This window comes from Myotis nattereri (genome assembly GCF_964212035.1).
Source record: "Myotis nattereri genome assembly, chromosome: 4".
In the NCBI taxonomy this organism is placed as follows: domain Eukaryota; kingdom Metazoa; phylum Chordata; class Mammalia; order Chiroptera; family Vespertilionidae; genus Myotis; species Myotis nattereri.
This window is the reverse complement of record NC_138079.1, coordinates 105,233,874-105,256,841: the sequence shown is the minus strand read 5'-3', so window position 1 is coordinate 105,256,841 and position 22,968 is coordinate 105,233,874. Positions and strand designations below refer to the sequence as shown.

At 56.8% G+C, this 22,968-nt stretch overlaps 2 protein-coding genes across 3 annotated transcripts; one reads left to right on the top strand and one right to left on the bottom strand.

The window, feature by feature from the left end:
- Nucleotides 1-24: 24 nt before the first annotated feature.
- Nucleotides 25-6,023, top strand: LOC308518590 (fertilization-influencing membrane protein; the record flags this gene model as incomplete). Its single annotated transcript, XM_081090306.1, has 3 exons — nucleotides 25-85; nucleotides 5,678-5,836; nucleotides 5,932-6,023. The coding sequence occupies 3 exons, from the start codon at nucleotides 25-27 to the stop codon at nucleotides 6,021-6,023; spliced, it is 312 nt and encodes a 103-aa protein (XP_080946432.1).
- Nucleotides 6,024-6,201: 178 nt separating this feature from the next.
- On the bottom strand, nucleotides 6,202-15,032 carry TLCD3B (TLC domain containing 3B; the record flags this gene model as incomplete). Of its 2 annotated transcripts, none has more annotated exons than XM_081088941.1 (5): nucleotides 6,202-7,162; nucleotides 7,334-7,429; nucleotides 7,944-8,178; nucleotides 10,676-10,759; nucleotides 14,908-15,032. In XM_081088941.1, 5 exons carry the CDS (start codon nucleotides 15,030-15,032, stop codon nucleotides 6,875-6,877), a joined length of 828 nt encoding a protein of 275 aa, XP_080945067.1. In that variant the 3' UTR covers nucleotides 6,202-6,874. The 2 variants fall into 2 exon arrangements, with proteins under 2 accessions (XP_080945067.1, XP_080945066.1); XM_081088940.1 differs by lacking the exon at nucleotides 14,908-15,032 and adding an exon at nucleotides 11,671-12,529.
- Between the last annotated feature and the right edge of the window lie 7,936 nt (nucleotides 15,033-22,968).

Sequence of the window (22,968 nt, the reverse complement as noted above, 5' to 3'; positions counted from 1 at the left end):
GACCCGTCCACCCGCCTAGTTGCCATGGCGACGCCGGCTCGCTCCCCAGGTCCCCGGAGCATCCTCCAGCCCCTCCCCCGCGGAGGTGCGGGCGCAGGAGGGAGGAGGGCGTCCGGCCGTCCGCTCCCGCATCCGTAGGGGCGGGGCCTGCGGGACGGGGCCTGGAGAGCCGCAGTGACCCTTGCGGGATGCAAGGCTGGGAGGTGTGATCCGCCTGCGGTCGCAGCCTGGGATCTGGGCGCCCCGAGCCCAGCGGGGGTTTCAGGCCGCGGGAGGAGACGGAGGGCTGCGGCTGGGGCTTTCCCACGCCTCCTCCCTTTGGCTGTTCAGGTGTCCCTGCTGGTGACCCGATCCTCCCCCGAGGGCGGGTGTCCCTTTCGGAGGGAAGGCGTCCCCTTTGGAAATGCACCGCCCTCGCCGACCCTCCACCCGCTCCAGGCCCGTCCCCGCCAGTCCCGTCCCTCGGGGTGGTGCGGAGGGGCGCGGGCTGCTCTGAGCCCCCGAGCGCTGCAGCCTTTCCCCAGCCGCCTGCCTTTCTCACCTGCCACCTGCCAGCCTCACTGCAGCCTTTGATCTTTGCTCTCGTTTGCCCCAAACTTGCCATCCCCCAAAGGCAAAGTCCTCACAGTGGCTTCCAAGGCCCTTCAGCCCAAGACCCTGACTTCTCTCATCTCCTCGGGGGCTCCTCTCGCTGGCTCTCGGGAGTGTCACGTGCAGTTTCTAGAGCACACCTGGATCTCTGAGGCCACCCGACCTGGGAGCCCTTCCTCAGGGGTGGTTCTGGCTCACCTCCTCCCAGGCGCCTTCCTGGAACAGCCCCTCTGCCCGGCGTCCAGTGCCGGCTCAGGCCCAGTCTGGCCACACGGTTTGTCCTGCACTAAGTTGCTGGGCCTGGCACTAAGCTGGCATCGCTGAATGTTGTGATTTAAAAGAGAAATGTGGCTGCACAACCATGTGAACGTCTGCTTGAAAATGTTAAGATCCACTGTCATATGGCCTTTGTCAGTTTGGCTCAGTGGCTAGAGCTTTGGCCTCTGGGCCAAAGGGTCCCGGGTTCGATTCCAGTCAAGGGCACGTACCTTGGTTGCAGGCTTCTCCCTGCTCTGCACGTAGGAGGCAACCAATCAATGTGTTTCTCTCACACCGATATTTCTCTCTCTCTTTCCCTCTCTCTCCCATTCTCCCCCCAAACTAATGGGAAGATATCCTCGGGTGAGGATTAACAACAACAACAAAAAAGATCTATTGTGATGTGTATTTTTTAAACACACAATTTTTGAAAAGAGAGAAATACAGTCAAACTAGAAAGATAGCACTTGTCATCTATCAAATCATGAAATTCAAAGCATCGGTTAACACGCAACGTTGATGAGGCTGCGGGTAACGGGACAGCCCCTGTGGAGGCCAGTCTGATGGTGGCACCAAAAGGACAAATACGTAGACTATTTGACCCAGAAATGCCACTTCTAGGATCTTGTCATCTATATATACATGCTGGTCCCACGAGCAAAATAATAGGAATTCAAGGTTATTTGCAAAGGACATGGAGCAAGCTAAATGTCCACGAGGAGGGGACCAGTTCAATCCGCTATGACACAATTTCACACAACGAAATAGTGCGCCGCCCTGGCAAAGAAAGGCCCTTATGTGCTTGTACAGAATCGCCTTCACAGTCTCGTGTTAACTGGAAAAAGTAAGGTACAGAGTAGCACGTATGGAATGCGTCCTTTTGAGGGGGGCAGTTTATATGTGTTTATTTGTGCATAAATTATCTCTAGAAGGCTGCACAAGAAAGTGGTAACTACAGTGCCCTCTGAGGAGGTAGCCGCGAGGCAGGGTGAGGCACGAGTAGGAGTTATTTCCAACGTCTATCCTGTTATACCTTTTGAGTTTTGTACCATGTGCGTACGTTTCCTATCCAAACGCATTAAAGGAAAGTATTTTTCGAAGTAAAAGCAACCATTAGGTTTCCTTCAGGGCTCTCCAGGCTAAGGAAGGAGACCGGGCTATGGGAGATGCCAACATCCGGGGCGGAGCTGGTGGGCTTAGGGGGGCGGGGGGCAGACCTGGGCCTGCAGTGAGGGGAGGGGCAAGCTGGGCAAGAGCCTGAGACCCCTGCATCCGCCACTGGGGTCTTCTCCAGGGGCTTGGCGCAGGCCCAGCAGGGAGCCTTGTTGAAGGGCTGAGCCCTGATGGAAAGGCTTTTCATCTGTCCATTCAGTCAATAAATCGCTATCGAATACCTACTATTTATTGTGGTGCCGTGACTATGACCAGGATCAAGCACCTCTGGCGTCACAGCCTTGTGGAGAGACGGACAATGCACAGACAAGGCCCACGCAGCGAGATCAGTGCGGTGACTGGGGCGGTCACAGGGTGTGGGGTCTCAGGGCACTTCCCCGGGGAAGTGTTGTCTCAACCACGACCTGGAAGATGAGAAGGTGTTGGCCGGCCAAGCGTGGAGCAAGAGTGTCCCTGGCAGAGGTTCATGCCAAGGCTGGAGTGTGCCAAGGAAGGGAGAGCCTGGAAAGATCCGAAGAGGGTAGGTGGACAAGGCTGGGCAAGTCTCGAAGGTCAGGGTAAGTTCAGAATCCACACAAGGAGCCACCGGAGGGTTTTAAATAGTGGATGTGTGTTTCCCGGGTTGTTCTCACTGTGGGGAGAGGGGACAGAGGGAGATCAACCGGTCCACAGGCTGTTGCCATAAGCTGGGTGAGACGTGGGGTTGGCTTAAATGAGGGGGGCAGAACTTCACGGGGGAGGAAGTGGGTGGATTTGAGATTTCTGTTGGAAATCACGCCAACAGGTCTTGATAATGGGTTTGTCAGAAGAGAGATGGGGGGTGGGGGGTGGGATCTGAGATGATCCCCGGGCTTTTGTGGTGAGCAGAGTATCTGGAGGAGCCCTGAGACGCTGGCTGCATTGGAAGGGAGGAGCAGGCTCGGGGTAGGAGAATCAAGAGCTCCATTTGTGATCTATTGAATCCAAGGTGTTTGGGGACATACAGAGGCATGAAGCAGGAAATCGGGTAGAGGAATCTGGAGCTCAGAGGAGAGGGCTGGGCTGGAAATATACATTTGTGAGTCATCAGCATATAGATGGTATTTAAAGCCATGCGACTGGATGAGATCACCTTGGGAGAGAGAGTATAGATAGAAAAAAGACGGTCCAAGACTGAGTGGGTTAGAGAACAAGGAGTCCCGGAAATCCATGAGCGTGGCCGGAGCCTGGAGGCAGGTTCAGGACGCTGACACACAGACAGAGTGGATTAGACAAGTAACCATTCGGTTTGGCAAGTTATGAGGTCATTGGTGGACTCGGCAAAAGTGGTTTCAGTGGAGTGGTGGGGACGAAGAAAGGCCCGAAGGCGTTGAAAAATACATTCAACGAGAAGGAGTAGAGACAGCACGTATCGCCAGCCCCTTAGGTGTTGTCTGTGCTCTAATGATGTGCATCCTGAGTTCTCTCCCCGGTGCGCCCTGACGGCAGACAGCAGGGCCTGCCGACTTAGCTCTAAGCAGCAAAGGGAGCCCAGCACACGGGAGGAGCTCGATACATGCACTGAATCATCGGAGGAGTAAACGAATGGATCATTCACTGCTTGAGTCGAAAGGGCCTTTTCGGGTAGAGCGGGCGGCTGTATTCTTTTGAGGCAATTGAGGGAACGGCAAAATCCACTCCAAAAGCTGGAGGCTCTGCACCCCTTTACTCCCAGCTAAACCCCAGCAGCAGCTGCACCTGGGGCCAGGCCCTGGCCCAGAGCCAGGAACCAGGTTTCGTCCCTGCTGCCCTTACATGCCTGTGACTGGGTAACTCACTTGCTCTTTCTTAGGAGAGACAAGTGTAGGGAGGAGAGGCCCAGCCTGATGGGAGGCCCTGGGAGTATTTCCCTCCTCTTTCCCCCTTTTCTCTCTGGGCTTTTTTTCTTATTTAGGAAGCAGAACACGGCAATGCCTCCTAGTGCTGCTGTGAGGAGGGTGAGTGGGCAGCCCATGAGGGCAGGAGAGATGAGGGTGGGGACCCAGCGGAGGAGGGAGCGGACCTCACGCACGAACAGGCATCTGTGTAATAACACCAAGGAGACCCTGACGTGTCCTTGGGCTTGGGTAGGGCGGGACCCATCTGTGACAGACAGTCCCTACCTGCCAATCAGAGGGGAGCTAACTCTTTGATGCAGACTGCGGCCTGCCAGAGTGAAAGTTGGGAAGTGAAAAATAAAAGATCGGGGCCCTCGCCGGTTTGGCTCGGTGGATGGAGCATCGGCCTGCGGACTGAAGGGCCCCAGGTTCAATTCCAGTCAAGGGCACATGCCTGGGTTGTGGGCTCGATCCCCAGTGAGGGGGGAGTGCAGGAGGCAGCCGATCAATGATGTTCCTATCTCTCTCTCCCTCTTTCCTTCTCTGAAATCAATAAAAATATATGTACTTTTAAAAAAGAAGAAGAAGAAGATTGGGGTCAAGAAAGGGGAAATGGGATGGCCCTTGAGGGAGACCACCCAGAGAGGGGAGCCCGCGAAAGCTCTGTGCCCGACTGAAAGCTGCCTCGGGAGATGGGCCAGGGGGCTTTCTCTGACAACCGCGTGCCTGCCATCCCCCCGCGACGCCTGAAGCATCTGGGCACCTGTGGGAAGAGGGCGGCGAAGGCCTGGAGCTGGGAGCTGGGTCTGCGGGGAGGAGGGAAAGCAGGCAGGCGTGGACAATGCTGCCACCTAGTGGGCACATCTTATTATTTCTCTTGGTTCCCGGGCTGAGCACCAAGCGACAGGGTTTTGGGTGAGGGAAATGCCTGTGCTCCTGAATTTGGGGACCAGGGGAAGCCTCGGGAAGGAAAACACACCCCCCAGGGAAGTGTGCGCTGCCCACATTACTTTGCCTCGGCTCCCTCTCCTGGGTAGCGAAGGCAGTTCCTACTTCACGGGGTTGTGATGGTAGCTGAGTCCACCTATGTCTGTGTGAAGTGCTCGGCGTGGTACTAAGTGCTCGATACATGGTGGTTGATCCAAGGGGAACCGAACGTGTGTAGCCTTACCCCCTTCTACACAGAAAACCTGCGCCTTCTCTACAAATACGGCGTCCTTAGCCCCACCAAGCCCCTCCTGTTTCCACATTCTGGGGCTGCCACTGTGTACCCCAAGGGGTGGGGAGCTCTGTGGGTCCCAGCTTCTCCCCTGCTGATTCCAGGGTGGCTGGGGAAGGGTTCCAAGCCCCAGCACTTCTCTCTCCCCTCACCCCAGAGTGTGTGGTCATAAGGGCTCCGGGCTGTGACATCATAGAGCCCCAGCCCCGTCACAGGAGTGGAGAGGTCATGAGTCCGTGGCAGTGGGCGAGGGCGTGGGTGTGGCTGGTTGGGCTGGGGGCCGTTGCAGCAGGTGGGGAGTGGTGCTGGGAGCCTGGGAAGGGGGAAAGCTTGGGGGGAGGGGTCAGTGCCCCCTCAGGGGCTGGGAGGCCAAGCTTCGGCCTTTCTCTCTGTTCCCCACACTCTCTCCCATCCACCCCCTCCAGCGTGGGCCTTCTGGTGGAGAGTTCAGCTGAGCGTTGAGAAGCTCCTGGGACAGAGTTGAGCCCCTCCATAGCCACTCGAAGGCCGTGTGGCCTGGCAGGCCCTGGGTCTGCCTCTGCCGCTTGGGGTGGGCGGGGGTCAGCGGGGCTCTTGTCACAGACGTCGCTGTGGTCCGCAGCACCCACCCCGGAGGGCGCCAAGACCTGGGCCCTGGGAGCAGAGTCCCCGCACTTCCTAGACAGACCTGACTTCTTTGATTACCCGGACTCCGACCCAGCCGGGCGCCTGGCCGTGGCCGGGTTTATCGGCGAGAAACCTGTCATCTTTGTGAAGTCAGGTGGGGAGCAGCCGAAGAGGGGCTGCCTCGCTGTCAGAGCCCGGAGGCCGACCTCGGAGGGGAGCCCCGGCCGACGCCCCTGCCTTGTCCAGCAGGTTCCAACCCCAAGCTCTTCCATCGCATCCTGGTGGGCATCCTGGTGGCGGCCTTCTTCTTCTTCCTCTTCCAGTTCTGCACACACATGTAAGGCTGCCCCCACTCCCGCCGCCCCCCAGCCTTCCTGGCCGGAGGCCTCCCTCCTCTGACCCCCATGCCCCGCCCGCCCCGTAGGAGCTGCCAGAAAGGGGCCTGAGTGAGGAGCCAGGCCGAGCGCTCAGGCCCACCCGCCGCCCCTGCAGAGGAATAAAGTGTGTGCCGAGGCGGGCGGCGTTCGCGCAGATCGTCTTTATTAGCGGTCTGGAAGCACCTCCCGGGGTCCCCGACCCCAGACTGGAGGAAGCCTTGGGGGGTCTGTAGCACCAGGGACATGCCAGGGCCTGCGGGCGAGTGTGCAGCCTACGGGGAGGGACCGGGCCGCCCCTCACCTGCGGGGTTGCTCAGCGCTGGGAAGGCGGGGGGCGCAGCCACCGCCCCGACAGACGAGTGAGAACGTGGGTGAATAAACAGGGCCCCAGGCTGGCCCCCGGAGAGGCGCTGCGGGCCGCCCGCCCCGAGCAGGGAGCTGGGAGGAGCTGCAGCAGCGCCTCCCCACCTTCTGGTTCCTGGTCCCCGAGAGCCTCCAGCAGCCTCCCCCCGCCCCCCGCCCTTCAAGCCGTACCAGGAGGGGAAGGGGCGCCCCTTCCGCTGCCCTTCGCTCTCCAGGGCCCGGGCTGTGGTCAGAGGCGGGTCTGCGGGAGGCGCCGCGGGCCCAGGCCCTCTCCCGCCCCTCCACCGCCCTGCCCCGGGCCCTGCGGGCCTGCACCCACCCCTCGGAGTCCATCGTCCGTCCCGGGCGGCCAGGCTCCCGGCTCCACACCCCTCGCAGCAGCCCCAGAGCCTCGCCCCCGGGGGGTCGGGGTGGGGCTGGCGGAGGGGCGGGCAGGGTCCTCGGGCCCCGCCTCACTCGCGGGCCGGCGCGGGCGAGGGCGGCGGGGAGCCGCGCGGCCAGAAGAGGCGGCAGGCGCCGCGGCAGATGAGGAAGAACCAGTAGAGCTGCGGGGCGAGCAGCAGCGCGGCGCCCAGGTTGACGTGCGCCGGGAGGGCGAGGGGCACGGCGAGCAGCGGCAGCCCCGCGTGCCGCCCGTAGGCCCAGTACAGGTAGGGGAAGAGCAGCACCCGGCAGCACAGGAAGCTGAGCAGCATCAGGGCGCCGTTCACCTTGTGCAGCAGCGTGTGCTGCTGCTTGTACTGCGGCCGGCGGAGAGCGGCGGTGAGCGCGGGGCGTGTCTCCCCAGGCCCCGCCCTCGCCGGCCCAGGCCCCGCCCTCTCCGGCCCAGGCCCCGCCCACCGCCGGCCCCGGCCCCGCCCCTCCGCCCAGGCCCCGCCCCCGCAGACTCCTGCGCCCGCAGCTCCGCTCACCTGGATGAGGATCTTGCCCAGGCAGACGAAGGGCGTGCTGACCTCGGCCATCAGCAGGCAGCCTAGGAAGTAGTCGCCTTTGCCCTGACGCCACACCTGAGCGGAGAGCAAGGAAGCGGGCCTCGCCCTGGGCGCGTGGGCAGCACCTGCTCTCCTGCTCTCCCTCCACCACCTTCCGGAGCAGTGGTTCTCAACCTTCCTAATGCCGCGACCCTCTAGTACAGTTCCTCATGTTGTGGTGACCCCCAATTTCATCGTTACAAATTGAACATAATGAAAGCATAGTGACTCATCACAAAAACAATATGTAATTATATATGTGTTTTCCGATGGTCTTAGGGATCCCAAAGGGGTCGCGACCCACAGGTTGAGAACCGCCGTTCCAGAGGCTTCGTTCTGAGCCTGCGCCTGCCCTCACTGCACCCAGCAGCCTTGGCGGCAGGATGGCGTGCGGTGTGTTCCGCACGAGGAAACGGAGGCTCAGACACAGGCAGCCGCAGCAGCTCCAAGCCCCTCCTGCGGCCTGGGGCTGGGCTGTGCTCAGGACACCTCCTTGGGGCCTCCACCGGGGCCCCCAGGCTCCCCACAGCGCGGCCGGCGCGGGACTCACCACCGACAGCGGGAAGCACACCAGCACCATGACGGCGTGGTGCAGCACCATGAGGAACTCCTTGTGCAGGTAGCCGCGCGCCACGGCCCAGGTGCTGCCGGGGGCCCGGGCCTCTCCTTCGTCCCCTCCGTGCCCCTTGACCTGGTGCTTGTGCCAGTGGCAGAGGAACATGGCGTAGATGTCGTAGATGAAGTAGGGCACTGCGAACTGCGTGTAGGCGGAGGAAAGCCAGTGTCTGTTGGGCAGAGAGAGGAGGAGGTGTCAGGAGGAAAGGGCACGGGCGCCGCTGCGGGCGGGCGCCAGGGTTGGTGCTGGACGCGGCCTGGGCCCAGACCTCAATGCCCCTCACACCCCTGAGGCGGAGTGGACGCTCAAGCTGCAGGATGGAACCCAGGTCAGAGGGCGGAACGCAGCCGTGGTGAGATTCAAGCCCAGACTGACTTCAAAACCCATCGATTTTCCATATTCATTCATTCATTCATTCATTCATTCATTCATTCTTCTCTCTGCAATGTGGCAGGAGAAAAAGGGAAAGAGAAAGAGTAGAGGTAGAGAGAAAACAAACTCAGCAGATATGAAAGGCATCGGCGCTGAGGGCGCGCCGGGCCAGTGATGGGGAGAGACCGTGTTGGCGAACGCCGACGGGTGATTCCACGCAGGCACCGTGCTCATACGCTCAGCCTTCCACACGCACAACTTATTTACTCCCCGACAAAAACCCCCCGAAAGGGCTGTATGGTTACCCTCCGTTTCACAAATGGAAACTGGGGGCGAGGTGACCTGGCCAAGGAACAGACCGAAGCCTGGCTCCGTGGGCCTCACGCTCAGCCGCTGCTGCCTGGGAGGCTGGAAACAAGTGTGGGAGGAGGCCCCTGGCGCTGTCCGTGCTCCTTGCCGTTCCCGAGTGTGGCCTGACGTCTCGTTCTCCCAGGTACAGCCAAGCATTACGGAGGAAACGCTGAGCCAGAGGAGCCAAGAGCAGAGAGAGTTCTATGTACTTTGAGAGTAAACAAAAATGAAAAGTGCATCATCTGCAGCTCTGCATTCTTCCGCTGGAGCCAGTCCATCGAGCCCTGCCTCGGGAGTCCTCCCCTGCCGTGCAGGTCCGAGGCGGGGTGGGAGGTCAGGGGGAGCTGGCCCAGCTAAGTGGAGGGACAAAGCAACATCAGCCAAGAAAAGACACAGAAAGGGGCTGAGGCCAGATGTGAGGCACTGCTGCAGGGCAAGGGAGTGAGGCCTGGAAGTGGACTGGGGGTCGCTGGGGGTGGGCTCGTGCTGGAAGCAGAGTGTAAGCCCTGGGGGAGCCAGATCTGGGGGAGGCCGGCCCGGAAGGGAGCAGGCGGCCCGTGCCAGCATGGTCATTTCAGGGAACGAGCAGCTGAGACCCATGGGGGAGTGGGACCAGGAGGGAGAGAGAAGGAGCAGAATGTGGAACGGCGTCCAGCAGCCTGAGAGCCGTTGGAGCGGGAATGGCCAGGAGAGCCGGCTGCAGGGACATGGTAGGCGGTGGGACCACAGGCGTTTAGCGGAACTAAGACCACCCACCAGTCCCTGGGCAGCGATGCGAAGGGTTACACCCGGACCCACCCTCCCAGCAATGAGGTGCTAGAAGTGGGAACAGCTGTGGCCCCTAGATTAGCCCTGATCCTCCGCTTCTACCTGAGGCTTAAAAGGGGAGGGAGGAGAGCTGAGCTAGGCGGGAGGAGAGGTAAGAGGAAGGTGACCTCTGTTTGGAGGGGAGGGGAGGAAATGTGTGGGGATCCAGGCTCATTTTGGACTTCGGGATGGAGAAGCGGGGGCGAGGGCAAGAAGAAGCTCAGTCACATGGGTGGAGTCTGAAGAAAGAGTTCAGTATCCAGTATATGTGAGCCAGGACTGCTCTAGGCATTTAACACACAACTCAACTCCTCCCAGCTGCCTTTCTACGCTGGGATGTGCCCCAATCCACAGATGAGGGGACTCATCTGCAGGGAAAGATGGGGCACCTCCAGTTCAGGCTCATCCAGACAATGTCCCTGGGGCTCGACAGCCACCATAGAAAGGAGGCAGGGCCCGAAGTGAAGCGTGGGGCCTCGTCAGCACCCTTACAGGCAACTCTGGCGCAGCCCGTGGGTCACCTAGGGCTGGCCTGTCAGCACCATGGACAGGGGCCCTCTGCTTCCCACTCTGGCCCCACCTCTCAGGCCTGGGCTTTGGCAAGCACCAGGCACTGCAGCAGCTGCCAGTGCCAAATTTTGACCTCTGCGCACACACACACACACACACACACACACACACACACACACACACCACTGGTGGCCTTGTTTTTGTCATCTCTCTTCTCTCCCTCGTGCATGAAGGTGGGGCTGGATCCCTGGATTCTGGGAGGAGGTGAGGGGTGAGCCCAGCATGAAGAAGAAGGCACCCCAGTTAGCTGCTGGTTGGAAATAGGGTCTGAAGGGTGTTGGGTTGGAGGAGGTAGGGGAGGACCTATGATAAAGAGGCTGGGAGGCCCAGGAGCTGCTTCTAGAATCCTGTTTGATCCCTATTCCTTCTCCGGCTCGTTCTGACCTTTAAGGACAGGACGTGGATAAATTTATCCCTGGGTGTTGAGTTGCAGGTACTGCAGTTAACTTGCTCAGGCCCAAGGGAAGGGCTTGGGGACCACTGCAGGAGTCCCCTAGAAGACCTCAGGGGCCACACACACACACAAGATGCTGGAACCTGGGCACAGGGCGTCTCATGGCACTTACTGGTCATCGATGATGTGCTTGCAGGAGGTGGAGACGATGTAGCCAGCTGTGGAGGCCATGACGGCTTGGACAGAGGACACCAGCCTAGGGAGGGAGAGGCAGCAGTGGTAGAGGGAAGAGACACACCCCTTGGCTTCTCCTCTTTACTGTCCGGTTACGATGCTTTGGACTTGGTTACTTCTCAGGTCCCTCCCTGCCCATCTTTTCCCAAAGCTGCCTGTCCCAGGGCTCGAGCCACCACCTCAGCTCCTGCATTGCCCAGCTGCCACTCCTCAGTTCCCCGTTCCCGGCTGCCGGCTCCCTTCCCTGCACTGTGAACACTGAATTGTCTTCCTCCCAGGACACCAGGGAGGTCATTCTGGGGTGAGGCAATGCTGAGAATGTGTGGCTGACAACAATGCCCCTTCCTTGGGGGGGGGGGTAGGGGGACAGCGCAGGATGGCAAGGGAAAGCCCTGGGCCTGTACTTGCACCACTCAGCTGCCCCGTCATCATACTGCTCATCAACTAGTCCCTCAGTGACCCCAAATCCCCCCGGCCACTTTCCCACGGTATCCTTAACTGCCACCACACTCCCCTCCCCAAGGCCGGCCCTTATTCCAGGGCTGTAAAGAGTTCTACCTTTCACTTGTCTGCCCCTTGTGCCCCCAAACACAAGCCCCGAGTAACACGCAGCTCCCTGGCCCTTGCCTCGGTCCCTAATATCTTGTAGGATGTTCTAGTCACATGCGGATCCTGTTTTGGAGGTTGGGAGGTGAATGAGGAAAGGAAGAAAGGCAGTCTGAATGGGAGTAGACCAGATGGCTGGGTTTGGATGAGGTCTCCTGGGACAGAGTACGGCAGTGAGGAGGGACGGGAGCGCGGAGGTAAAGCCTGCTGACCCCTCCAGGAGCCCCCAGGCCCCACCAGGCCACGGGCCCCAGGAAGGACGGGCTCCATTCATCCTCATGAAGCCTGAGGAGGGGAGAGGGGCTGCGGGGAAGGGATGCGGTTTACCTGGCGGAGACAATGACCGCGTCGGCCTCCTCCCAGCGCAGCTGGGGCAACCGCTGGAGCGTGTTCTTGGAGAGGAGGAAGAGTCCGGGGAACACCACCCCCCCAGCCACCAGGGTCAGCATGGTGGCTCGGGCCTCGGGCAGGGAGGAGAGCAGTGGGGAAGGGACAGGGAGATGGAGCTGAAGGGAGTTAGAGGTGGAGAAAGGACAAAAAGCCAGAGGGGAGATGGAGAGGGGGGACACAAAGGGGACAGGGCAGGAAGGGATGGGGCAGGGGAGTCAGGCCCGAGGCAGGGGGAAGGGAGTTGGGTGAGATGGGGAAGGGGTGAGGCCGGGCGAGGGAGGATCCCAGAAAGGGAGCAGGAGAAAGCCAGCCGGAGGGAGGGAGGGAGACGAGGGGAGGACTTGGTGAGAGGACAGAGAGGGAGAGGTGCCGGAGGAGCAGGAAGATGCGGGTGGGGGAGGGGGGGAGAGACAGGCAGGTGGGAGGGGGGCTTACGTGGAGAGGCTGGGAGGGCCCGAGGAGGCGGGGTGGGGGGTGAGGGGTGGGACCGTGGGGCCAGCCCTGAAAGGCAGGGAGAGAGGGCGGGAGGGGAGAGAGACGGAGCAGCGGCCGGGCAAGTGGTCAGCGGTCAGCACTGCTCTCCCGCCTCGCGCTGCCTCCACAGCCCCCGCTGCCCCGCACTGACGCTGCATGGGGCATTATCAGTGTCCGTGCCCAGCCCCCTGCCCCCTCGGTGGGAGGGGGAGGGGGAGGGTAAGTCACCAGCTGGGGGAGGGCGGGGGAGGGGTGGGGAAATGATGGCACCGACCAGACACCAAGAAACCGGACCTGCAGTGGCGTCTCCCCATGCAGCTCTGAGCCACAGCAGCGGCTGCGACAGAGATGGGGGGAGCAAAGAACGAGGGGGGGAGGCCCTTAAAGAGACAGCGGCTGCGGGCACAGAGGGCTGCCACGGACTGGGGCCAGGGGAGGGGAGGCTCTCCTCCTGGGGGGCCAGGTGGCCCGGGGTGCCTTGGCCAGCTGGGGTGGGGGGGGCTCTGAGCCCCCAGATGGGTCTGGCCGGTTTCCCACCAGCATTTTGCAAATGCCACCCAACACGTGTTCCTCAGTGGCTGCTGGGGGCCCAGCTTTGGGCGCCCACTCCCCGTAGGGGACGGAGGGTCCCTGGAGGAGGGAGCAGGGGAAAGAGGTGCGTCCTGCTGTCTCTGCAGGATTGCTTTGAGGCCTGGACAGGAATCAAAGCACTTCAGCACAGGTCGGGAAATGGCCCTAGGCCATCAGTGATCCTCCCCAGACACACGGGAAAGAGGCAGGAACCCTCCCACAGGAGGTGTCCGAATGGGTGCAGGTTTGAAGAGGGAGAAGTGCTGCCTCTCAGAAGACCCACCTGAGGCCCTGGGATGCTCCGCGCCTCCCCCCTCACGCCCCCCACCCCCGCCTCTCCTGGCCCCCTATTCAATGGTCACTCTTCTTCTCTAGGTTTGTTACGCCTCTTCCTCTGCGACTGCACGGAACAGCCACGTTTCTGAGCTGGAGAGGACTGGGATTGGCTGGTGCAAGCCCCTCATTCAACCACCAGGAAACCGGGGCCTGGTGACTTGGCCAAGGTCATGCCGCAGGTCAGAAGCCCAGCCAGAGCCAGGCGGCTTCCTGCCTTCTGGTTCCCATCATGCACCCAACGGCCTGTGGACTTCGGCATGACGTGGGACCTGTACCCAAACCTTTGGCTGCCAGGCCTGCCCTGTAAGATACACCTTTGCCTGTCCAAAGCCCATTCCACGCGCCCCCGCCCCGCCCTCCCACCCGAGAGCCAAAGAGCTGGGATTTGCTATTGCACGCTGCCCCCTCGTGGCGAGCTGCAGGAACAGACCCCAAGCGGTGTCTGGCCTTGGCAGGGATCAGGGACAATTTTTAAAACAACAGTGGACCTAGCTTCCTGACCTCAGGGCTTCCCTTAAGGGGACCCAGCTTGGAGAGCGTTTACTGTGTGCTCAGCACCTGGCAGGTGACTTAGGGCATTCTCACTTCATCTTCCCGGATGGTAGTACGCTTGTTTTACAAACAAGAAACTAGGTGTAGAGATTAAAAAACAAACAAACAGCCCTGACCAGTTTGGCTCAGTGGGTAGAGCGTGGGCCTGCAGACTGAAGGGTCCCAGGTTCGATTCCGGTCAGGGGCATGTACCTTGGTTGTGGGCACATCCCCAATAGGGAGTGTGCAGGAGGCAGCTGATCGATGTTTCTCTCTCATCGATGTTTCTAACTCTCTATCCCTCTCCCTTCCTCTCTGTAAAAAATCAATAAAATATATATTTTTTTAAAAAATAAATAAAAAACAAACAAAAAACACACAAGAAGAAAAACTTGCCCAAGACAAACCAGAGCTGGCAAAGCTGGATTTCAAACCTATGTTTACACAACTCCAAAGTGAGAGAATGGCAAAGCGACAAACAGGTATTGCCAATACAGTGGTTTCTTAAGTTCTAGGTTATTTGTCAGTGTTTGAAAATTAGGAGGTTTCACCTAAACATTCGACTTCTTTTAAGAAAGAATCAGAAGATCAGACAATGTTGGGCCCACGTTTTAACTCCATAATGTTTGGTTGGAGCTGAGCAGCTGCTCCCCCATTTAATAAATGAACACGAGTCCTCCCTCCAACTCACGAAGTCCCAACAAACGCCCCTTCTGTTACTTGCAGGAGGTTGCAACCCTCACTTTGTAAACATGATTCATCTGACCCTCACATATCTCCTTGAAGAATGGAAGGTGTTTTTTTTTTTTAAAGTTTTTATTGATTTCAGAGAGGAAGGGAGAAGGAGAGAGAGAAAGAGAAACATCAATGATGAGAAAAAATCATCAATTGGCTGCCTCCTGCACGCCCCCGATTGGGAATCAAGCCCAGGACCCTGGCATGTGTCCTGTTAGGGAATCGAACCTGTGATCTCCTGGTTCATAGGCCAATGCTCACCAGTTGGGCAAAGATGGGTATTCTTATTAAACCCATTTACAAATGAGGACTCCAAAGTTCACAGATGCTGAATGACTTGCAAAATATTCCACAGCCAGTGTCTTTTGACTATTGAATCTCTCCACCCCTACACACACACACACACACACACACACACACACACACACACACACTGCTTCTGCTCTCACCACTAACCCTTCCTGGAAGGAGGAGCCCAGCTGCAGGAGCCCTGGCCTCAGGAAGGATGCCCTCACCCTGTCCTCTTACTTGGATGCCACCAAAACAGCCTCTGGCCTCGGCATGTGCAGGCTGGAGTGGTTCTGCAGGCCCCAGCAGAGGAGAGCAAAGATCAGTGGGAAGAAGATGCAGCCCACCAGGAAGAGCAGGGTCATGCCTGCCTGCGGAGAGAAGGTGAGGAAAGATGCCGTGAGAACGCCTTAGCACAGTGTCCGCAGGCTCAGGGATCCCATCGCCCCATGGATCCCCCGTCTGTAACCATCAGAAGCTGCCAGGCAAGCTCTTCCCTGACCTCTGGGATCCATACTGCACTTTAAATATCTCTCATTCCAGGCAACTGGGCATCCTATTTCTCGTTATCAACCCAATTCCAACAGTGTCATTTTCCCTATAAACCCTGAAGCTGCTCTGTCCCTCCTGGTCCATCTCACACCGTAAAGTCTCTTCTCTTTCTCCTTCAGCCCTGATGATGTGGGGAGTCTCCCTCAGCTCCACCCAGGCCACCCCATCCTCCACCCCCGCCGGCTCTTCAGGCACCTCTCCCTCCTCCCAAGCCCTCCTCTCCGAGGGGCAAGGCGGAAGCTAGAGAGGGAGGCTGTCTCTCATCAGCACCCAGAGCGCCAACAAAAGAGGGGTGATGGTGGTCAAATTACAAAGATATTTGAAATTTAAAAGTAACAGGAAAAAAACAAACCCCAAAGCATTAGCCCATTAAAAACAATAACCCTGAAAACATGTGATTTTTGTCTGGAAAAGCCTCCTCTCCCATCCACTCCAGGGAGAGGAGTGGGGAGGTCCCAAAGGGGGTGCAAGCTTAGTCAGGGCCTGCCGCCCTGCACCCCTTGAGGTCTCCGAGGGGACCGCCTCAGGATGCAAGCAAAGTGTCAAAACTGCAAAGGCACGAGGGCGACAGCTCCGCTGAGGCGGTTGGAGAGGGCGGAGCGTCATTCTCCCATCGGTGGGCTAGTGGAGGGTTTGGAATATGCAATCCTCACATTGGCCCCCCTCTTGGTACCTGCGCCCTATCATGTGCTTCCCAGAGGAGGGGCCTGCTCTGGCAGGAGGGGGGGTTGGGGGGAAGGGGGGCTTTCCCTTCCAGAATTGGCCAGCTGCGTTTCAGGGGCGGAGCTGAAAGAGGAGAAAGGAAGAGGAAGGAGGGCAAAATAAGGACAGGGAAAGGAACAAAATAGAACCAGAGACGCCGAAACCGGTTTGGCTCAGTGGATAGAGCATCGGCCTGCGGACTGAAAGGTCCCAGGTTCGATTCCGGTCAAGGGCATGTACCTGGGTTGCGGGCACATCCCCAGTAGGGAGTCTGCAGGAGGCAGCTGATCAATGTTTCTCTCTTGTCGATGTTTCTAACTCTCTATCTCTCTCCCTTCCTCTCTGTAAAACATCAATAAAAAAAAAAAAAAAAAATAGAACCAGAGACATGGATACTTAGAACAGACTGATGGGGGGGGGGGGGGCTGTGAAGAGAATTGCCAAAGGGCATGTGCACAGTCCATGCACACAGAGCACAGTGTGTTGGGCGCCAGAGGAGGTGGGGGCTGGATGGAGTGGGGGGAGGGATGGGGGGGCATCTGTTACAGTGTCAACAATTTAAAAAGAAAAGAAAAGAAGAAAAGCATAAGCGGTTGTTGCTGGAAGGACAGTACAGGGCGGAGCACCGTCGGATTAGCCAAGGCGTCGGTTCGATCCGGAATAGAAGGCGGAGAGGACCATAGTTCAGTCAGGAGGCAGTTTCTGGCGGGGACCACCTGGGCGCCCGATTCCGACGCCACAGGTAACAGCAGAAGCATCCTGTGCGGCTCCGTTTGGATGAACTTCGAAACAGGCAAAAGGCCTCGCGTGCAAAATCAGAAGCATTTAAGTCGGAGGAAGTTGTTGACTGAGGGGAGCCTTCTGAGCCCCAAATAAAGGAATATCCTTATATGGATCACTGGTGTATACGCATAAACGTTCTCAAGAAATATTTTTAAATCTATCTATCTATCTATCTATCTATCTATCATCTATCTATCTATCTATAATGATTTCAGAGAGGATGGGAGAGGGAGAGAGAGATAGAAACATCAATGATAAGAGAATCATTGATCAGCTGCCTCCTGCACACCCCCTACTGGGGATCGGGCCTGTGCCCTTGACCGGAATCAAACCTGAGACCCTTCAGTCCACAGACTGACGCTCTATCCACTGAGCCAAACCGGCTAGGGCAGACTCCTATAATTTGTGCACTTTAGTTAAATTAAGCTAGAATTTTAAAAATGGTAAAAAGACAAAACAAAACACAGGCTCTTCCATTCCCAGAATGTTGGTGGGCCAATCTCTGTGAGACTCAATTCTTCCTGTGAAGCTGGGAAAATAAAAATACCAGCTCAGTAAATGTTACCTATGTAACACTTACTAGGGGCCAAACACTGTCATTTCCTCAAAACAGCACTGAGGGTAAGAATTATTACTGTGCCCTTTGTACAGATGAGAAAACAGGCATGAGAGGTTTGGTACCTTATCGTGGTTAAACTGTCAGGAAGTGAATGAGGTAGGGTTTTCCCCCATTCCACCGACACATAGAGAATGCATTGGTCTCTATAATGCTAAGCAGATGTAGAAAACTCATAAATTCATTTTTCTATAGGGTCTGAAAAATTAAAAAGAAACAAAACACCATTGAATACAATTTGGACATATCAGTCACATTTTCATAGCTTATTTCTGTTAATAGTTCTTGCTTCCTTAGCTATTTTTTTCTCCTCTGGATAGTCTTCTGAAAATTAAAGGTTAAAATAAGATTGTTGAAGATGACGCCCCTGGTTGCCTAACCAGTATCCATTCTCATCGTCTTTCTTATTTTGTTGGGGAATAAATGTGTCTATTTAAAAAAAACAACAACTGTATTTCCCAGCTTCCTTTGCAGTTAGAGGCCTGGCCAATATGATGTAAGCAAAAGTCATTATGTGGGATTATGAGGAGAGCTTTTTGAAAGGGAGTCAATGCAATGCAGTCACAAAGAACTAACTATAGGTGGTGCTTAAACTGAGGTTTGAGACCAGGCATGGCCTGGAGTTTCCTCTGTTATCTTCCCAGCTCCTTGCAGGCTCATTGTGAGGATGAAATAGAAATAGTGTGTGTTAACTACTTTCACAGGCCTGTTAGCTGCTATTATTATGAGCACTTGCAGTACACAAGGCACTGAAATACTAATATGCTTTGCAAGACATTCTCTTATTTTTTTAAATAATATTTTTTATTGATTTCAGAGAGTAAGGGAGAGGGGGAGAGAGATAGAAACATCAATAATGAGAGAGAATCATTGACCAAGCTGCCTCCTGCACGCCCCCCTACTGGGGATTGAGCCTAGAACCTGGCAGGTGCCCTGACTGGGAATTGAACTGTGACCTCCTGGTTCGCAGCTGGATGCTTAACCACTGAGACACTCGGGCTGGGCGGCATTCTCTCATTTAAGGATCATTACAATCTTACAAATAATCTCCCCATTTTAAAGCTGAGAAAACCGAGCTCGGGGAAGTGAAATGACTTGTCCCCCTGCTGCATCGTAAGCCGCAGAGCTAGGACTCAGGGTCAACATGACTGCTGCCTTCTAAGTTGGGAGAAGAGAGGAGAGGAAGAAAGGGGGGAGCAGAGGAAGGGGTGAAAAGCAGCACGCGGGAGACATTCCCCTTGGGAGACATTCCCCTCGGGTGCTAAGGGACAGCCGTTCTCCTCTGACCTGTGTCTTACCCTGGAAGAGAGAGCAAGAAAGGGAAGACTCCTGGGCCATGAGCTGGTGAAGGTCAGGCTCCAGGTTCGTTAGAATCTGGACTCTCCTACGTTCCCTTCCTTCGTTAGTAATTTCTCCTAGCAGTCCGAGGCTGCACGGTCTTGTCTAAGAGATAAAGGATCAGGGGAGAAAAAGAAAGTTGTTCAGAGCACTGGCTTTTAACTTTTTTAACCGTAACCACGAAGAGATAGGTTTTACTTCCTGACTCAGCACAGGCACACACATGCGAACTGAACCCAGACTTCCTCCCCTGCTCACTGATCCTTGTGCAGTGCACTGGGGCATTTTCTGTGTCGGTTTAATCTCCCCAAATTCTGGCTGTGCCCCACCCCATGAAGCCAATTTCACAAACCGTTGTGAGTAACGACCCAAGTTGGAAAAAACCTTGGTTTCTCAGCTTTTTTTTTCATTAATGCTCTCCTACGGAGCCTGTTCTAGACATTTTCTTTCCTAATCGCCACTCTTTGTGAAATTCTGATAACAGATATACTGTATATCTGTGCTTTATATATAAAAAAGTAAGGGGCTTTTTGCCCTCCAAGTTTTGCCCCCATGGGGGCAATGTTACCCCTGTTGAGAATGCATTAGAGACATCTTACCAACTCATTTTCTGGGCCTTTACACACCATCCCATCAGCCAATGAGCCTGTATCAATCCCATTCTACAGATGAGTAAGGCAAGGCCGAGAGGTTACATGAATGGCTGTGGACGGAAATGGCTGATAAGTAGATTGGGAATCCAGAGACCCACTGGGATCCTAGCTCGGCTGTTTAATTACCCGAAGGTCGCTTCCCCGCACGGACAATGGTGGGATTGGTCCAAAGAAGTGTTTTCTGTGTGTTGTGGTTTTCTTCCCTGTTTGACCTAATAACAAACATTCACACAGCACTGACTCACGTCAGTCACAAATCAACGCCCTTTACGTGTATGAACTAAGGTAACCCTCACAGGAACCTGAGAGGGAGGTGCCATGATTGCTTCCCGTTATGGACGCGGGAACTGAGGCACCCAGAGGTGGTGTGGTGCCCAGTCACACAGGTGGTACATGGCAGAGCTGGCATTTGAGCCTAGAAGCCAGATTTCCAGGTACTTGCTTTTAACCATGTACTTAAAGGGAAGCTTTTATCACTCTAGAGATTAGAAAGCCATTATCCCTCGGTTCAAATGGACTGTAACAAAACATTAATAAGGTGAAGAAACTGCTCTAACATTCTAGCTCGATACTATCGCCTGCTCCAATCTGAGCGGGAGGCCTGCTCGCTGGTAAACAAAAGGCCAGATAAGCCTGGACAGAGAGGTGCGGAAGGGCGCCTGGCAGCTCACCAGGCTCCTCCTGGAGGAGGCAGAAGTGCTGAAAGCGAATTGGAAAGAGCAGCTTTCCCGTGTGCATGTGCGCGTTCCTGCTGATCTGTGTCCCCCCCTCAAATAAACCCAAGACGGGGTGCACTCCACACCCCGCGATCCCTTATCTGGGCGGTCCAGGGGTGTCCCAACACCCCCGGGGGAGGGGCACGAGGCCGGGCACGGGGTGCAGCCACCTGCTTCCGAAGGCAGCACCCACAGGGGGCAGCGTGGGGTGGCACTCAGGACCCCAGTGCCACGCTGGTGCGGGCTCACATGGCCTAGGCCCACCTTCCCGCACAGCCCAGCTCCCCGGGCGGGCCTCTGACCCCCACGCTGTCCCCTCAGACCTGTCACACCATCCACCCTGGGCCCAGGTTTACCGTTTCCTGCTGCTTCAGGCTCCTGGGTCACAGGCTGCCTCGTCCATCCTCTCTGTAGCTGGGCGCAGCCGGCCCAGCCCCGCCGAGGTGTGAGGTGTGACAGGGAAGGCTGTGAATAAGTAACCAACAAGCAGCCCCAAGTGGCCTGTGTCCCACCTGATACCCAGGGAGGGGTCCGATTCCCCGGCGGCGCTCCGGGGAGCGTCCTGGGCCGCGCCGGCACCTGCATTATTTATGCTTTAATGGGACCGGGCCCAGGGTAGGTGCCGCTCCAAACCAGCCCAGTCCGCCCTCTAGCTGTGCAACAGGACAAGCTGAGGGGCACGGCAGGTGAGTCAGAGTCAGAAAGCTACGTGTCCAGGCCCCTTTTTTGTCTCGTTGATTGTGTGGCCTTGGCCGAGTGTCAGGCCTCTCTGAGCCTCCGTCGCACACACGTCCCACTGCCCGGGCTCAGATACTGCGGCTGCCACTCGCCAGCCAGGAGAGCTGCGCGCCTGATCTAACGCCTCTGCGCCCTTGGGCTTCTCGTCCACAAAGTGGGACAAGAGCAATGCCTCTCTGTAGGGCTGCGGGGATGGTTGAGTGTGACATTAAGGGTTGTCATTGTGCCGGGCCAGCGTGGCTCAGTGGTTGAGTGTCGACCTATGAACCAGGAGGTCACAGCTCAATTCACAGTCAGAGCACATGCCCCGGTTGCAGGCTCGATCCCAGTGTCGGGTGTGCAGGAGGCAGCGGATCAATGATTCTCTCACCATTGATGTTTCTATCTCTCTCTCCCCCTCCCTTCCTCTCTGAAATCAGTAAGAATATATTTTTTAAGAGTTGTCATTGTTATATATTTTTTGATATTTTTTATTGATTTTTTTACAGGGAGGAAGGGAGAGAGATAGAGAGTTAGAAACATAGATGAGAGAAACATCGATCAGCTGCCTCCTGCTGACACCCCCTATTGGGGATGTGCCTGCAACCAAGGTACATGCCCTTGACCGGAATCGAACCTGGGACCCTTCAGTCCGCAGGCCCACGCTCTATCCACTGAACCCAACTGGTTAGGGCTGTTATATTTTTAAATGAGCCTGTGTTCTATGCCAGATACTCTGCCTGCATTTCCTTTCACGGTCACAGTGAGCCCTGACGGTCTCCGTGCAATCCCTGATGCGGAAGAGATTAGGCACCCTGGACACTGGTATGGGCTGCAGTGTCCGGGCTCACGGCTGCCGGTCTCCGTGCAATCCCTGATGAGGAAGAGATTAGGCACCCTGGACACTGGTATGGGCCGCAGTGTCCGGGCTCACGGCTGCCGGTCTCCGTGCAATCCCTGACGGGAAGAGATTAGGCACCCTGGACACTGGTATGGGCTGCAGTGTCCGGGCTCACGGCTGCCGGTCTCCGTGCAATCCCTGACGGGAAGAGATTAGGCTCAGTGACCTCGGTGGACTTGCCCAAGGTCGCACAGATGCACAGAATTGAAACCTAGGTCCTCCCACTTCTAAAATCCCTTCTCAACTGTGTCAGAATTCTTTCCAGCTAGATTCTAGAAAATGAAAAAAAAAGAAAGAAGGAAAAAAAAAAAGGCGTGCGCCACCCGGGTGTACTGTCAGCATTAAATAAAACGAAGTCTGCGGAGAGGCCTGTGCTGACGCTGGCTCAGCTCAGCCCAGCTCAGCTTATCATCCCCCGGGGCCATTTCCCAAGCACAGGACTCCGTTCTCGTAATGAGGAGGCTGCTGAACCTCCTCTCAGACTCTGGGAGGCAATGTTGTCTGATGCCCACAGAGGGGCTGGCGGCGTGAGATCCAATCAGAGCTGCCAGGTTCCCTTGGCACAGCCAAGCCCAGGCCTGCCAGGCTTCTTGCATCCCTGCTTCTTCTGCGTCTCAGGGCTCCCACCCACCCCACGATTGGGAGGACATACCCCTTTCTCGCTTTCCCAGGGGCAGTGCCAAACCACCCATGATGACAGCTGACATCTCCAGCTTTGAACTGTAGGTAGAGGGAGCACGGATGGTTAGCCAACTATTGCGAAGCCTGTTTCTTCCGGCCGCCAACTAATGGTGTGGTGTGGGAAGGAGTGGAGCCCTGGCAAAGCGGGGTGCATGCATCACCCCTGCTATTGGCTTGGCACTGTCCGCCCTCCTGCATAATGCATGAGCCCATGGGAGGAACAGAATACCGGCAGCCGTGAGCCCGGACACCGCAGCCCATACAAGTGTCCAGGGTGCCTGCCGAGGCTCACATCTCGGCGTTGGCAGGAGCTGAGGCAGAGGAGGGAGTATGTGTTACCTGAGGCCTTTCTGGGGCTGGCCTCCACTTGGGCCTCGGGATCCTGCAAAGAAGATAGGGGCCGACGAGAAGACAGCCTGGAGAAGGCAATTTGGCCCCGGCCGGCATGGCTCAGTGGTGGAGCGTAGACCTATGAACCAGGAGGTCACGGTTCAATTCCAGGTCAGGGCACAGGCCTGGGTTGCAGACTCAGTCCCCAGTGTGGGGCGTGCAGGAGGCAGCCGAACAATGATTCTCTCTCATCATTGATGATTCTATCTCTTTCTCCCTCTCGCTTCCTCTCTGAAATCAATAAAAAATATA